The 16,931-nt window shown below is 40.3% G+C and overlaps 1 protein-coding gene across 1 annotated transcript in view; it reads left to right on the plus strand.

Moving 5' to 3' along the window:
• LOC134317133 (metabotropic glutamate receptor 4-like) overlaps positions 1 to 16,931 on the plus strand; it is a 122,361-nt gene that overhangs the window by 94,041 nt on the left and 11,389 nt on the right. Inside the window, exons 6-8 of the mRNA XM_062997849.1 lie at positions 7,885 to 8,085; positions 9,578 to 9,714; positions 11,095 to 12,030. Of these exons, the coding sequence (XP_062853919.1) occupies positions 7,885 to 8,085; positions 9,578 to 9,714; positions 11,095 to 12,030 (1,274 nt within the window). The remainder of the gene's footprint in view (positions 1 to 7,884; positions 8,086 to 9,577; positions 9,715 to 11,094; positions 12,031 to 16,931) is intronic.

Here is a 16,931-nt window from a genome sequence, read left to right on the forward strand (position 1 = left end):
AATTTTCCACATGATGGCCGTTCTGATTACTTCTCTTCTCCAGCCAAAAGTTAATGGATTGATCAATTAAGCTGTTTCATTTGGACGCAGGCATGTCCGCTGACAAAATAATTCATTCAATGTTGTAATTCAGATGCTGATAAGTTTGTTAATCATTCAATCTGAACTAATCTGAGCAGATGTTTTCAGTGGTAAAAATACTGTTGTTATTGGCTGTGGTGTCAAATAGACCACTGAAGTCGTGTCATCATTTTGTAGTCCACGCCATGTTGTTATGCCCATATTTCCTGGGTCTAAGAGAAATTTTGAATGGGAAAATTGCCTCTCTCTCATCCCGTAGTCATAAAAAAATTTCCAAAGCTGTTCTGTTTTGTTTTCTAATGAAGATTCTTCTGTCTATCATCAGTCGTTAAAGAGTCAAAATATGAATATTGCTACATGTAAGCTAATGCTACTGTGCACTGAATTGACGTCACTAGACTGGAATCCTCTTAAATAACCGCACGAAGCAGCGTGATTCACCAGTGTAACAGTGGAGTGATATTCACAAGTTTTAGTTTATATTTTTAGTAGTAGTAGTAGAAAAAGGAGGACAAACCACAAAGCGATACGACCACCATAGTACACCTTGCTTTGGTGTAGTTCAGTGACGTCTAATTAATGCGCAGTAGCATTACCTTTCGTGTAGCATTATTAGTATTACGACCCTTTAACATCCTCGTAATTCAGAGGATCCAGTGATGTACAGGAGAAAAATTTACACAGGACAAAACGTACAGGGTTCTGAACATGTTTATTTAGCACAGGATGCGTTAGAGCCGATTCTTTGAAAACCCCGTTCATTTTTGCCATAGGAAATCAGGCTTAGACCCGGTTCTCCAAATATGGGCATAACGAGGACTACAGAATGACGCACGACTTCAGTGGTCTATTAAACCAAACCTGACAAAACAATAAAGTCAGACTTGATGGCTTGGCCCATTGTTTGTTTGTTTGTTTATTTGGATTTTAACGTCATGTTTTACACTTTCGTTACATTCATGACAGGAACGGTAGTTACTCATTACACAAGGTTCTTTAGTTCACAAGGTTATATCAAACACAGTCATGGACAATTTAGTATCTCCAATTCACCTCACTTGCATGTCTTTGGACTGTGGGAGAAAACCGGAGCACCCGGAGGAAACCCACACGGACACAGGGAGAACATGCAAACTCCACACAGAAAGTACCTGCACCGCCCCACATGGGCTTGGCCCATTATTAGGAGAGCACTATAAATAATACAAATCTATGTCTTTAAATTATAGTTATATGCAAAACCCCTTATCAAATGACCAAACATTTTATAACACTATACTCTAAATGGCCAAAAACATAAGAAAACTTCTTCTAATTATTAAGTTTTATGTTTCAGTCACATCCGGAAACACAAGTGGTATAAATACTCAGACTAATCAGAGACACAGTGGGAAACAGGTGTAGACAAAGACATCGTGAGCTAATCACAGACAAGAGGCGTAGACCTGGTGAGGGAGACAGGAGCTGAAAACAAACAACACATGCCGTGAAAACGACAGCACTCAGGGGAGACCGGAGAGGATGTTACACATCCTTTGCTAACAGGTGTCATATACAATAAATAAACACCTTTTAGCAAAGGGTGTAACTGAAACATCTAAACCTAAAAATAATGAGAAGGTTTATACAAACAGTTGACTGTAGTGTGCTGGACTGTGTTCCCAGTATACAAAGTAAAGTTCATAATGCTGTGCTTACTTTAAACTAAAAATTTTTCAGTTTTTTTTAGGTTTCTTTATTTATTTTTGCTGCTCTCATATATACCGATCAGCCATAACATTAAAACCACCTCCTTGTTTCTACACACACTGTCCATTTTATTGGCTTCACTTACCAAATAGAAGCACTTTGTAGTTCTACAATTACTGACTGTAGTCCATCTGTTTCTCTACATGCTTTGTTAGCCCCCTTTCATGCTCTCATTCTCATTCTCAGCACTGCAGTGACACTGACATGGTGGTGGTGTGTTAGTGTGTGTTGTGCTGATATGAGTGGATAAGACGAAGCAGCGCTGCTGGAGTTTTTAAATACTGTGTCCACTCACTGTCCACTCTATTAGACACTCCTACCTAGTTGGTCCACCTTGTAGATGTAAAGTCAGAGACGATCGCTCATCTATTGCTGCTGTTTGAGTTGGTCATCTTCTAGAACTTCATCAGTGGTCACAGGATGCTGCCCACAGGGCGCTGTTGGCTGGATATAAAACCTGCTCTGGAAATAATACCTGCTCTGTGGTGGTCCTGTGGGGGTCCTGACCTTTGAAGAACAGGGTGAAAGCAGGGAAAAAAAAGTATGCAGAGAAATATATGGACTACAGTCAGTAATTGTAGAACTACAAAGTGTGGAATTTACCTTTGTGGAATCTACTATTTTATTTATTTATTTTGCACACAGAGATAACATCGTCAGAGGAAGCCGTGCCTTTAAAGTAAACATACTTGGCTCTTTAAAGTAGTAAACGGTGCTAAAGGTAAGGAGTGTGCTACTCTGTCACTGCTTGTGACACCACGAGTTCCCGAAACCTCTCTGTGATGCCTCTTTTAATGTGAGCAGATTACTCTAATGGCCAAAAGCCTTTAGCTAGTGAAGTGCGTTTGGACGTGCTCTGATTCAAGATGAGACTGTGTGTTTGTGGACAAGGTGAAACAAAGGTTGAGGAGTGTATTACTGTGGCGTTTACTTGATGATTGATCCTCTATTGCACCATACAATGTACATTATAGATAATATGTAATTGCACAGGACAACAATTCTAATATTTGAAAGAGTGTTTTACAAACCGGAAATTTCTGAAAAGTTTGGGACATTTTCTAAACCGAAATAAAAACAAAAACTTGTAATTTGTTACATTTTTTAAAATCTTTATTTGCATGAAAAAGTAGACTGAAAAAAATCCAGTGTTTTAACTGATCCACTACACCGATCACCGATTCCTAATACTGTGTTGGTCCCCCTTTTGCTGGCCCATACACAACAAACTGTGATGCACTGTGTATTCTGACACCTTTCGATCAGAACCAGCATTAACTTCTTCAGCAATTTGAGCTACAGTAGCTCGTCTGTTGGATCGGACCACACAGGCCAGCCTTCGCTCTCCATGTGCATCAATGAGCCTTGGCCTCCCATGACCCTGTCGCCGGTTTACCACTGTTCCTTTCTTGGACCACTTTTGATAGATACTGACCACTGCAGACCGGGAACACCCCAAAAGAGCTGCAGTTTTGGAGATGTTCTGACCCAGTCGTCTAGCCGTCACAATTTGGGCCTTGTCAAACTCGCTCAAAGCCTTACGCTTGCCCATTTTTCCAGCTTCTAACATCAACTTTGAGGATAAAATGTTCACTTGCTGCCTAAAATCTAAAAAATCTAAAAACCTAAAACCTAAATAATACCTGCTCTGTGGTGGTCCTGTGGGGGTCCTGACAATTGAAGAACAAGGTGAAAGCAGGCTAAAAAGGTATGTAGAGAAACAGATGGACTACAGTCAGTAATTGTAGAACTACAAAGTGCTTCTATATGTTAAGTGGAGCTGATAAAATGGACAGTGAGTGTAGAAACAAGGAGGTGGTTTTAATGTTATGGTTGATCGGTGTATACACGTGTACAGCACAACACAATTCTTTTTTTGCATATCCCAGCTTGTTTAGGAGCCATTGTACGACACCCCTGGAGGGAAGAGGGTTAAGGAGCTTGCTCAAATGCCCAACAGTGGCTGCATGGCAGAGCTGGGACTCGAACTCTCAACCTTTCAATTGATAGCCCAAAGCTCTACCCTCTAGGCTACCACTGTATCTAAACACATAGAATTAAGTGTGTCATTTAAAACAAAGAAAATCTGTCCTATTGCATTTTAAAAAGTGTCCCCACTGTTGCTGGAAATGTACCATGCTTTTGAGTTTTGAGTCTTGCCTCCCTGATATACTGTACAGTGTTTTGTTTATGTACTTATTTACTTATTTTTTTATTATAGCCAATCCTTTATAATTATAATACACACAAACTATCGAACTCCACCAGAACATGCAGGTGTCTGGTGCAATTATAAAATGGAGAGATAATTCATATTTCCTGGTTTCACAATGTCTTTTACTTCACCCTTGAGAATTAGCAGACTGTTCTATTCATCAGCTTATGAATGGAAGACATGTAGGAGCATCAGACAGAAATAATTTTCACAGGATGAGCTGGATAATTAGTGCATTAAATGAATTTTAATTATACCAGTGCTGTTTCAGGCTTAGTAGAAGGTGCTGAACACTGAGTGGAAAAATTATAATACGTTTATTTCATTTCGTTTTTATCAACCTCTATATCCTGGTCAGGGTTGTTTCAGGTCCGGTTTTACTGGGAAACACAGTTTATTGCAGGGTCTGTTGCTTAATGTAAATAACACAATGTAAATAACACTTAATGTAAATAAGGCCATTGTTTGTGTGTAAAGCAAATAACACATGAAAATACGTTCCAACAGTGTGCTGTTTATTGCCAGCTCACTCGGCAACTGCCGTAACTTGATGACATCATTAACATGTGCCACTGATCTACAACTCATCCGCAACAGCCATTCAGAAATTAAAACACACTGATCTACTTAAACTTTTAGCATTTTTAAAAATCATCTACTACTGCCACATCTAACAACACTGTTTAAACACAATAAAAATCATCTACTACTGCCACACCTAACAACACTGTTTAAACACAATAAAAATAATCTACTACTGCCACATCTAACACTGTTTAAACACAATAAAAATCATCTACTACTGCCACATCTAACACTGTTTAAACACAATAAAAATCATCTACTACTGCCACATCTAACACTGTTTAAACACAATAAAAATCATCTACTACTGCCACATCTAGCAACACTGTTTAAACACAACAAAAATCATCTACTACTGCCACATCTAAAAACACTGTTTAAACACAATAAAAATCATCTACTACTGTCACACCTAACAACACTTTAAAAACAATAAAAATTATCTACTACTGCCACACCTAACAACACTGTTTAAACACAATAAAAATCATCTACTACTGCCACATCTAGCAACACTGTTTAAACACAATAAAAATCATCTACTACTGCCACATCTAAAAACACTGTTTAAACACAATAAAAATCATCTACTACTGCCACATCTAACAACACTGTTTAAACACAATAAAAATCATCTACTACTGCCACACCTAACAACACTGTTTAAACACAATAAAAATCATCTACTACTGCCACACCTAACAACACTGTTTTAACACAATAAAAATCATCTACTACTGCCACATCTAAAACACTGTTTAAACACAATAAAAATCATCTCATACTGCCACATCTAAAACACTGTTTAAACACAATAAAAATCATCTACTACTGCCACATCTAAAACACTGTTTAAACACAGTAAAAATTGCTTTTTAAAATGATAAATCTCTCACCTGAAATAAAGAAAACCTTGAACCTATCTTATCTCTTGAAGATCTTTCACATCCTCAACGATTAATCCATTAGTGTTATGAAATAAAACAAACTACACTGTTTCCTGTTTAGCCACAGATGTCCTCTTCAGAATTCAGCAGAGTTTAATCATCTAAAAACGTGACAGAACTTTAACTGGAAAATCTCAACCAAACTCTGCGTCAATTGTAATTGGTCCATCGCGTTTGATTGACATCCACATCTTCCAATTGTAGACACTTTTTTTAAACAAGCCAAAAATGCTGCTAATTGTTCTGTGTGTAAAAGTTAAAATAAAAACAGCAGTTTTGTATAAGTGTGATGTTGTAGGTTTTGTATTTATTTCTTTAGAATATTTGTTTTACAGTCTGAGCATTGTTATTTAGATAGCTAGTTTAACCATGGTGCATTGAGACATGTTTTATCACTGCTTAGTTGTTTAAGAGGAGAAATTACAGTATCGGATTGGTATCGTTATCGGTAGCGGCAAATACTCAATTTGCAGTATTGGTATCGGACATAAAACAGTGGTATTGAGCCAGCCCTAATAAATATATAAAAATATATAAATATAAATATATAAATATAAAAAATAACATTTATGCATATCTGCACTAGATGGAGAATGCACCTGATAGCAGGTGTGCCAATCTCACCAATACACCACTGTTGGTTAACATGTGCTCACTAAGGGGGCATCAAATTTCTGCTCAGTCAGCTGCTCAGCTCTGCACCAGATTTCACTCTCAGTAGGGTCAGACCGCTGCAGCTCCGCTCCTTATTTAAATATGAACCTACAGCTGTTTGAAAGGAAATTATGTTTTAAATGACCTTTTGGTCATCAATTGTTGGGTGGCACAGCTGTTGCACTACAAATAGAACATAAAGACCTTGGTTTGTTCCTGGCCTTTAATCCCTGTTCTTAAGCACTTTCACATCTTCATTCAAGTCTTTGTGGGTTTTTCTTTTGGCACCCAAGTTTCTCTCTATCTTATAAAAACGTGCCTGTGAATTGACTAACTGCTCTGTTTTTTTTCTGTGTAAGAGCGTAAGCATGTGGGCAACACTGACCAGAATAACTAAGGCTCTACCTTAATTCCCGGCCGTGAAAATCGTGTCACTGACTTTGAAATGAGTCGTTTCCGGTGTATTATGCAATTTGCTGTGAGATGTTAAGGTTTGTGTTCAGCGATTTAACATGTTTCATTCATGTAGCGTTCGAGTGCATCATGTTTACTGGTTAATTTGCACTATGAGGCAGTCCTAGCGGGCGGCACAGTGGCTCGATATGTAGCATTGTCGCCTCACAGCAAGAAGGTCCTGGGTTCGATCTCCAGGCAGGGCGGTCCGGGTCCTTTCTGTGCTCTCCCCGTGTCTGAGCTCCGGTTTCCTCCACAGTCTAAAAACATGCAGTCAGGTTAATTGGAGACACTGAATTGCCCTATAGGTGAATGGGTGTGTGTATGTGTGTCTGCCCTGCGATAGACTGGCGCCCCGTCCAGGGTGTTACTGTGTGCCTTGCGCCTACTGAAAAGCTGGAATAGGCTCCAGCACCCAGACCCCTCCCCCCACGACCCATTGGATAAGCCTTTAAGAAAGTGAGTGAGTGGGGCGGTCCTAGCAATCCTACAGCAATTCAGTTAGCAATCAGTCCAACATGTCCAAGATGTTAAAGTCTAAAGCGGCTAAAACATTACTCTGGAAAACTACCAACCAATCATGTGGACGCCGACGGTGGTGTGTGTAAACATGAAGCAAAAATTTCCTATTTGAGACAGAGCCTCGCACGGTCACTGGATTTCCTAGGTTTCCATTTAACCATTGGGGTAGGCTGTGCTGTGTATTGTAGCTTTTATTTATTCTATCATTTAATTTATGAGTGTTATTCAATGACTGCCATGAAATTTGGAACTTTTCTGTAAAAATTTGTGAAATCTGTGATTTTTAGAAAACAAGGTCTGTGAAATTAAGCAAATTTTTTCGCAAATTTAGTAGGATTCTAAGTATAATGTATAAAAATTGGTTAATAAATTCTAATGTGCCATTATTTAATACATCAAAAAAATAAACAAAATAAACACTTAGCTATGCCAAAGCAGAAGAAGGACGTGTGTGGTAATTATAATAAATTATTCTGTATAGTCTGTGCCCGGAATTGATTTTTGCACAGTACGCATTTTAGTGGAAGGTTTTTAGTTTCATTTTTATTGTGTTACTTTATTAGCCTGTGGGATGTCTGTGTTTGCAAATTAGATTGCTTTGTGAGAGGATATAAATTTACTGCTTTATCTTTGTTTGTCAACATGCATTAAACTTGAGCTGATGTTTTTGTCTTTCAGATCAGGAGAGAATTGGAAAAGATTCAGCGTATGAGCAGGAGGGGAAAGTGATGTTTGTGATCAATGCTGTGTACTCTGTGGCTCATGCCCTCCATAACATGCACAGAGATCTTTGTCCTGGCAAGGTGGGACTTTGCTCCAAAATGGATCCTATCGATGGAACTCTTCTCCTTAAGTACATACGTAAAGTCAATGTCACAGGTTAGTTTCTTTCATGTGTTAAATTTTACCTTCTTTTAAAATTTGCTTTCTTTCATGTGTTAAATTTTACCTTCTTTTAAAACACCTGTTCAAGCCTTACCACTGTCAAGCCATGTCTGTTGGTACCCAAAGAATTGCATGAAATCTTACTCACTCACTTTCTTAACCGCTTATCCAATCAGGGTCGTGTGAGGGTGCTGGAGCCTATCTCAGCTTTTCAATGGGCACAAGGCACACAGTAACACCCTGGACGGGGCGCCAGTCCATCACAGGGCAGACACACATACACACTCATACACTCACTCATCCACCTGTAGGGCAATTCAGTGTCTCCAATTAACCTGACTGCATGTTTTTGGACTCTTGGAGGAAACCCACACAGACACGGGGAGAACATGCAAACTCTGCACAGAAAGGACCCGGACCACCCCGCCTGGGGATCGAACCCAGGACCTTTTTGCTGTGAGGTGACAGTGCTACCCATCGAGTCACTGTGTCGCCCAGTACATTTTCAGCATTTAGCAGGCGCCTTTATTTAAAGCGACTTACAGTACTGTGACAGTATACAGTCTGAGCAATTGAGGGTTAAGGGCCTTGCTCAAGGGCCCAACATCAGCAACCTGGCAGTGGTTTGAACCAGAGACCTTCTGATTACTAGTCAGTACCTTAACCACTAGGCTATAACTGCCCTAAAACACTTTAATGTAAAATGTCATTTCTTAATGAAGGCATGTAATGTAATTAATTAAGAGATGTCTATAATATTATCACTCTATAGGGATTGCTTGTTTTGTCTGGCATTCTGATCAGTGGCTGCTTACACTAGGATTAGTTCACTGCACACATTTCCACCACCTTTGGAAATCGTAACCATCCTGGCCTGAGATTTTGGAGTGAGTTTAACTACTGGAATTAAAACGACATGGCTCGTAAACAGAGAGGAGAGAGAAGACTGCATTGATGTTGGCTTGTCTCTGATATTTATATCCCATAATCATTTGTGACAGGGTGGGAATGAAGTACCACTTAAGTCGCAGTGGAAGGTAGTTAAGAGCCAAACTGAGACAGTTTCAAAATAAAGCATCCCGTGAGTAGCCATCACTCCATCCAGAGAAGTTATGTTTAGCTGTTAATTATTGGTTCCCAGTGTTGTTTTGTTGTTTATTCTCATAAACGAATCTGTTCAGCTGGACAAAAGTTATTGGAACAACCTCACAATCTTGCATACAGTTACAGGAAAAAGTTTGTGATCCCATACCTTACTTGGATTTCTTCTGTCTGCATAATACACTGTATGAACAAAAGAATACTGTTATGCAGGGCACTAAAATCAAGGACAGAGTCCTTAAAGTTATAGAGATCTTATAGCCAGCATGTTTTGTTTTTAACACTATCAATTTGAAGTGTAGTGGTGCAGTGGGTGCCCAAACTGTTACCATCAAGGGTGTTGAAATACATCCTGTGAATAACTTTGTGTATTTTTTTTCTCCAGTCACAACTGGTAATCCAGTGCAGTTTAATGAAAACGGAGATGCCCCAGGTCGTTACGATATCTTCCAGTACCAGATAAATAACAAAACCGCAGAGTACAAGATCATCGGCAACTGGATTGACAAACTCAACTTGAATGTGAGTCTTAATCTAAGTCAATATCTAAGCTTTATAATAATGTATTCTTTTAAACAGTTTAATACAGTGGTATCTTGAAACTTAGCGTCAGTTGGTTCTGGGAGTGGCGTTGAGTTTAAAAGGCGTTGAGTTTCAAGGTATTTTTTCTCATTAGGATGTATGGGCAACCTGTTCATGCGTTCCATGAAACTGACACTTATACACTGAAAATACCACAAATATAATACAAAAAACATTGAAATACAATTGAAAAACAGTTAAATAAAATACAATAAAAGCTGCACTTTAGCTTTACTTCTTTATTGTTTCCTTATGCTTCTTAACCGTGGAGATGCTTGATCTTGGAATACCATATTCCTTGGCGACTTAATAAGTGTGCATTCACATGAGAAGCTGCAAAATCACTTTTGCACTGGCTGTGTCGTTATTTCCTATAGAGTGTGACGGTGCACAAAGTTTAACATGACATGCTAAAACAACGAGCAAGGAATTCCATTAGTGGAGAGAACTTAAGTGCAGTAATAATTAAGAGAGGTTTAGTGTTTCTATGTCGTTCTTTTAATACATTAGGTCATGTTAGGCTTTTTTTTTTTTACTATAAGCGTTGTAGACTCTCTCAGAAAAGCTGATTCTCACAATTTCTCAGCACCCCGAGCTTTAACACAAGTTTAAAAGTGAAACAGGAGGAAAATCCAGCTAAACACAGATACATGTGGACGTCTTCAGAGTGAATTTGAAGACTATTCCACACAAATGCAGATCTGTCTCATATTCGCACTTTGATGACGTTTTAGCACACCGCTCAAGCCAAGCGCTTAACAAAGCGTCAATCACACATGTCGAGTTTAAGGGTGCAAATTTCTCGACAAAGGGCGTCGAGTTTTAAAGATTTTGAGTTTATGGGACGTCGAGTTACAAGGTACAACTGTAGTATACTAAAAGCATTAGTGTTTGCGTATGATGTGGAAAAAAAAAATTAGGCACCCTGGTGGCACAGTGGAATATTTCGCTAGCACACCAGCGCCGAGATTCAAAACTCGGTGTTGCACTGGTCGGCAGGGCGCCATCTAGTCGGCATAATTGGCAGTGCCTGCAAGGAGGGATGACCGGATTATGTGGGTGGGGTCTTCAATCGCTGTGTAAGGACCCTGAATGGTGGATAAAGGCGCCTGTGCAGAGTGCATTGGTGGAAAAGGGTTCCGTTAAGGGCTGCGCGCGGGTTGGAGGAGGCTTGAGCAGCAATATACCCTCCTCAACTGCAAAAAATCGGGGATCCCCAGCAGTGGAAAACAAATTGACTAAGCTAAATTGGGAAAGAAAAAAACGCATTATATATATAAAATAAATAAATGAATGAATAATTGTTTGTGGGTTTTCCAGATGTCCATGATGCAGTGGCCAGGTGGTGTACGTCAAGTGCCGCCTTCAATCTGCAGCCAGCCCTGCAAGCCAGGCTGGAGGAAGAAGATCGTAAAGGGTATACCCTGCTGCTGGCACTGTGAACGCTGCGATGGCTACCAGTACCAGGCCGACCCGTTTACCTGCAAAATGTGCCGCTTCGACCTTCGACCCAGCAAGAACCAAACAGACTGCCAGCCAATTCCTATCATCAAGCTGGAGTGGAGTTCTCCCTGGGTCATCATACCTGTACTCATTTCTATTCTGGGCATCATGGCCACCCTGTTTGTGGTGATCACCTTTATACGCTTCAACGACACGCCGATCGTCAAGGCATCAGGACGAGAGCTTAGCTACGTCCTGCTGACTGGCATCTTCCTCTGCTACGCCACCACCTTTTTGTTGATCGCTACTCCTGACGTTGGACTCTGTTCATTTAGACGCATTTTCCTTGGCCTCGGAATGAGTATAAGCTATGCTGCTTTGCTAACCAAGACAAACAGAATTTACCGCATTTTCGGACAGGGTAAGCTGTCTGTTAGTGCCCCACGGTTTATCAGCCCGGCATCGCAACTGGTGATCACGTTCATACTGATCTCGGTTCAGCTCTTGGGAGTGTGTATCTGGTTCATGGTGGACCCCCCTCAGGCATTTGTAGACTACGAGGATCAGCGTGTGGCTAACCCAGTTCTAGCACGCGGTGTGCTAAAGTGCGATATCTCAGACTTATCACTCATCTGCCTTTTGGGGTACAGCATGCTGCTCATGGTCACTTGTACCGTCTACGCCATAAAGACACGAGGGGTACCGGAGACCTTCAACGAGGCGAAGCCGATTGGATTCACCATGTACACCACCTGCATTATCTGGCTTGCCTTCATCCCTATCTTCTTTGGGACGTCACAGTCGATGGAAAAGGTAAGATGAATTAGCCCAGTGAAACTTGCTGATGCTGTGAGATGTTTCACATGCCTTCAAATTGGCATTAAATATTTAGACCTTAGCAGAAGCCATCAACAGAATAGTAATAAATAACTGAGTGGACGAGCAACAGATCAAGTAAGCAAGATTCCTTAGAGATTAAACCAGCAGAATTGCAGAATGGAATGGTATTGTTTAATAGGGTGGAGGGCTTAGTACAGGAAAATACAGGGTTTTCTTCTTTTTTTCTCAGCACAGTACCTCCTAAGATGTTATGTTAGCTATTGTTAGCTATTTATAGAGTTACGTAGTGATAGTCCATCACACTGATGATCAATATTGATTAATTTCATTTATATAATAATAATAAAGTTCTTAAATTAAATTGTAATTTAAACTGTAACTGTAAATTAAAATGCACATGATTAGAAAACCAATACAATTCAGTATCTAAAAAGATCCTTGCTTTTTCAGACATGTACGCTGTATTGTTGCAGAACTATCAAAAATATACATATATAACATGCCACCTTATCTTCCCCCCATATTTCTCCCAATCTAATTATTTACAATTCCCCTATTGTAATTCTCTTGCTGCTTGTACCATTTCCATGTTGGCCGAGAAGAGCTCACTCTATCATGCACCAGTATTGATACAGAACTATTAAAAATAAACTTTTATTTACAGGAAGAAACTTATACATTAATATAATTTGTCTTTAAGAACGAGTGTCATTCGCCCAGGTGGCACAGCGGGATTTTCCACTAGCACACCAGCGCTGAGATTCTGAACTCCTCGGTTTGAAACTCGGCATTGCCACCGGTCATCTGGGCACCATCTAGTGGGTATAATTGGCAGTGCCTGCAGCAGACATGTTTCTGTTAAGGCAGGATGGTATAGAGTGGACTATGTGGGTGGGGTCTTCAAACGCTGTGTAAGGACCCTGATTAGCAGATAGAGGTGCCTGTGCAGAATGCATGGGTGAAAAAGGGTTCCGCTAAGGGCTGCGCGTGGGCATGAGCAGCAGTGTACAGGTCTTGACTGCAATTGGGGATCCCCCAGCAGCGGAAGACAAATTGACTACACTAAATTGGGAGAAAATGCATGAATAAAAATAGAAAAAAAAGAATTGGTATAATGTAGTGTAGCGGTAAAACACGCTAGAACACCAGAGCTGAAATCCCAAACTTGTGAGTTCAAATCTCAGCTCTGCTACCGGCAGGGTGGGTGCCTACACAGACAATGATTGGCTCGTCCATTAGGTTGGATGCCAGAGGGAATTCCTCTGAATTAGGACCTGCAATTATGACCTCCCTGGCTGATCGATGATGCCTGCATAGAAACAGGGGATAATGAACATTAGTGTGCAATACTGAACCCCATAGAAACTCACCTTGTGCAGGTGAAAAGAAGCATTCAGCTAATATACACGTGTCTGAGGGGGTGTGATAGACTGCTGTGCCACCCAGGAGCCCCAATTAAATGTTTTGTAGGTGGATTAATGACACTGTTAGACATATCCTAGTTACATTATGTCACAAAAATAACGGCTGTTACTTACATTTTAAAATGACAGAAAATAACCTCATTATACACCGATAAGGCATAACATTATGACCACCTCCTTGTTTCTACACTCACTGTCCATTTTTAGCTCCACTTACCATATAGAAGCACTTTGTAGTTCTACAATTACTGACTTTAGTCCATCTGTTTCTCTGTATGCTTTGTTAGCCCCCTTTTCATGCTGTTCTCCAATGGTCAGGACCCCCACAGGACCACCACAGAGGAGGTATTATTTAGGTGGTGGGTCATTCTCAGCACTGCAGTGATACTGACATGGTGGTGGTGTGTTAATGTGTGTTGTGCTGGTATGAGTGGATAAGACACAGCAGCTTTGATGGAGTATTTAAACACCTCACTGTCACTGCTGGACTGAGAATAGTCCACCAACCAAAAACATTCAGCCAACAGCGCCCCGTGGGCAGCGTCCTGGGACCACTGATGAAGGTCTAGAAGATGACCAACCCAAACTGTGCCTGTGACTTTACATCTACAAGGTGGACCAACTTGGTAGGAGTGTCTAGAGTGGACAGTGAGTGGACATGGTATTTAAAAACTCCAGCAGCGCTGCTGTGTCAGATCCACTCATACCAGCACAACACATACTAACACACCACCACCATGCCAGTGTCACTGCAGTGCTGAGAATGATCCACTACCTAAATAATACCCACTCTGTGGTGGTCCTGTGGGGGTCCTGACCATTGAAGAACAGCAGCAAAGGGGGCCAACAAAGCATGCAGAGAAACAAATTGACTACAGTCAGTAATTGTAGAACTACAAAGTGCTTCTATATGGTAAGTGGAGCTGATAAAATGGACAGTGAGTGTAGAAACAAGGAGGTGGTTTTAATGTTATGGCTGATCAGTGTATATTTAATGATTGATAGTCAAGTTTGGGACTGTATTTCAATATACTGCACATACTGGTCACAAGAGTGTCAGTGATGTACGGGAGAGGTCAGAAAGCATGGCAAGGATTTGGGTTTTGGTTGGAATGATTGAGGAGGTCTGCAAAATGTTCTGCCCGCTGATCTAAAATAAGTTGCCTGTCTTTAAGAAAAGTGGTTCCATCAGCAGAACAGCCTGATGTAAGAGTCTGCTTCCTGAAGCAATATATTATTTTGAGGGCTTTATAGAAGTCATGTGTATTGTTTAAGGCTGTGATGTTTTGCAAAATAACAATAATAATAATAATAACAATAATTTCTTGACTTTCTTCATTTTCAGTAAAATATAATAAATTCTGTTCTGCTGGGGGAAAATGGGTAATCACTTTTTTACAAGGGTTTTCATGCTTATAAAATATAATACCTTATTAAGGCGCTTCATTTACACAACAACAAGATGATGAACAAGGTGCGTGCCTACATTAACCATGTGGCAAATTCTCACCACTGGGTGTCAAAGCACTTTCTGTTAAGAACTGACATGTCAGATCAAAAATGCAGCTCATTTACTTGAGCTGACAAAAATATGAAGTCACTAATGGCTTTTATAAGCAATTAAATGCCTCACTTACTCGAAGCTCTTGATTTACTTCATCTGTCATCTTGTTTGCTCGGTGCCCATTTACAGCCAGATGACTTATCAGGATCCTGACTGCTAACCTCATATGTTTTGTGTCAGTGTGAATATGATTAATGACACAAGAAACTTTGTGGAGTGTTTGAACTGAGTAATCTGTAGCATGATGCCCGATTTGTAGACTAATCGCTCTTTGTAACTGGGCTTTTTTTTTTAAATAAAAACTTAAGCTAGTTCATTACACCTATCAAATTAAAGTGTTCATAGTGCCTGCAATGTTTTGTAATATATACTTGTAAAATTATTTTAAAAACACTTTACTATGTGGGTTGCACAGTGGCCCAGTGGGTAGCGAAAAGGTCCTGGGTTTCATTTCCGAAATATGAACACCAGTTTTATGGGTGAGTTCAGGTGTTTCAGCCTCATCCATCACTGACAGGTGTGAAATCAATTACAAAAATGAGTATGAGCCTTCAACTGGAAGATCCATTAAGGCATGTTTTAATGAAGGCAGGGTGAGTAGCACTGTTGCCTCACAGCAAGAAGGTCCTGTTCGATTCGATTCCCAGATGGAAAGGTCCAGGTCCTTTCTGTGTAGTTTGCATGTTCTTCTCATGTCTGTGTGGGTTTCCTCCTACAGTCCAAATACATGCAGTCAGGTTAATTAGAGATACTAAAGTCTCCCTAGGTGTGTGTGTGTTTTTGCCATATGATGGACTGGTGACCTGTCTGGGGTGTTTCCTGTCTTTTGCCCAGTGAATCGAACCAACACAACCCTGAATAGAGTAAAGCCGTGGTAAAACAGACCATGAACGAATTAATGTTCTGATGAGTTTAATGTGAAGGAACTCTGGTGACCTGATCAATTGTAGCCTAGTGGTTAAGGCACAGGACTAGTAATCCAAAGGTTGCTGGTTCAAGCCCCACCACTGCTAGGTTGCTGCTGTTGGGCCCTTGAGCAAGGCCCTTAACCCTCAGTTGCTCAGACTATATACTGTAACTGTAATGTAAGTCGCTTTGGATAAAGGCGTCTGCTAAATGCTGAAAATGTAATGTAAATGTAATCTGTGTGCGTTTCCTCTGGCAGCTCCGGTTTCCTCCCACAGGTCCGAAGACATGCAGTCAGGTTAACTGGAGATACTAAAGTCCCCCTGGGTATGTGTGTGAATGTGTGTTTGCCTTGTGATGGATTGGAAACCTGTCAGGGGTGTTTCCTGCCTATCGCCCAGTGAACTGGACCCACTTCGACCCTAAAATGTTAATTATTTTTTAAAATGTTTTCACTGTTGCATTCAGAATTAAATTTGAATTGATTATTATGTAATTATATTGCCAACCACACCTTAAGTGTGTAGCTACAATACCTTGTAAAAAGTTTTCAGTGGCACGGTGGCTCGGTAGGTAGCACTGTCACCTAATAACAAGAAGATCCTGGCTTCAATTCCCAGGTGGAGCGGTCAAGGTCCTTTCTGATTGGAGTTTGCATGTTCTCTTCATGTCCGTGTGAGCTTCTTTCGGGAGCTCTGGTTTTCTCCTACAGTCTCAAGACGTGCAGTTAGGTTAAATGGAGATACTAAAATCCCCAGGTGTGTGTGAATGTGTCTATGTGTGTTTGCCCTGTGATGGACCGGTGAACTGTACAGGGTGTTTTCTGCCTTATGCCCAGTGAATCGGACCCACCATGACCTTAAATAAGATAAAGCAGTAGTAAAACAGACAATCAATGAATGAATGAATAATAAAAAATGTTCACAATAATATTTTAATGAGGTATTAATATATACATTACTTATACAACAATCAGCCAT

This window comes from Trichomycterus rosablanca, chromosome 6 (assembly GCF_030014385.1).
Source record: "Trichomycterus rosablanca isolate fTriRos1 chromosome 6, fTriRos1.hap1, whole genome shotgun sequence".
NCBI lineage: Eukaryota > Metazoa > Chordata > Actinopteri > Siluriformes > Trichomycteridae > Trichomycterus > Trichomycterus rosablanca.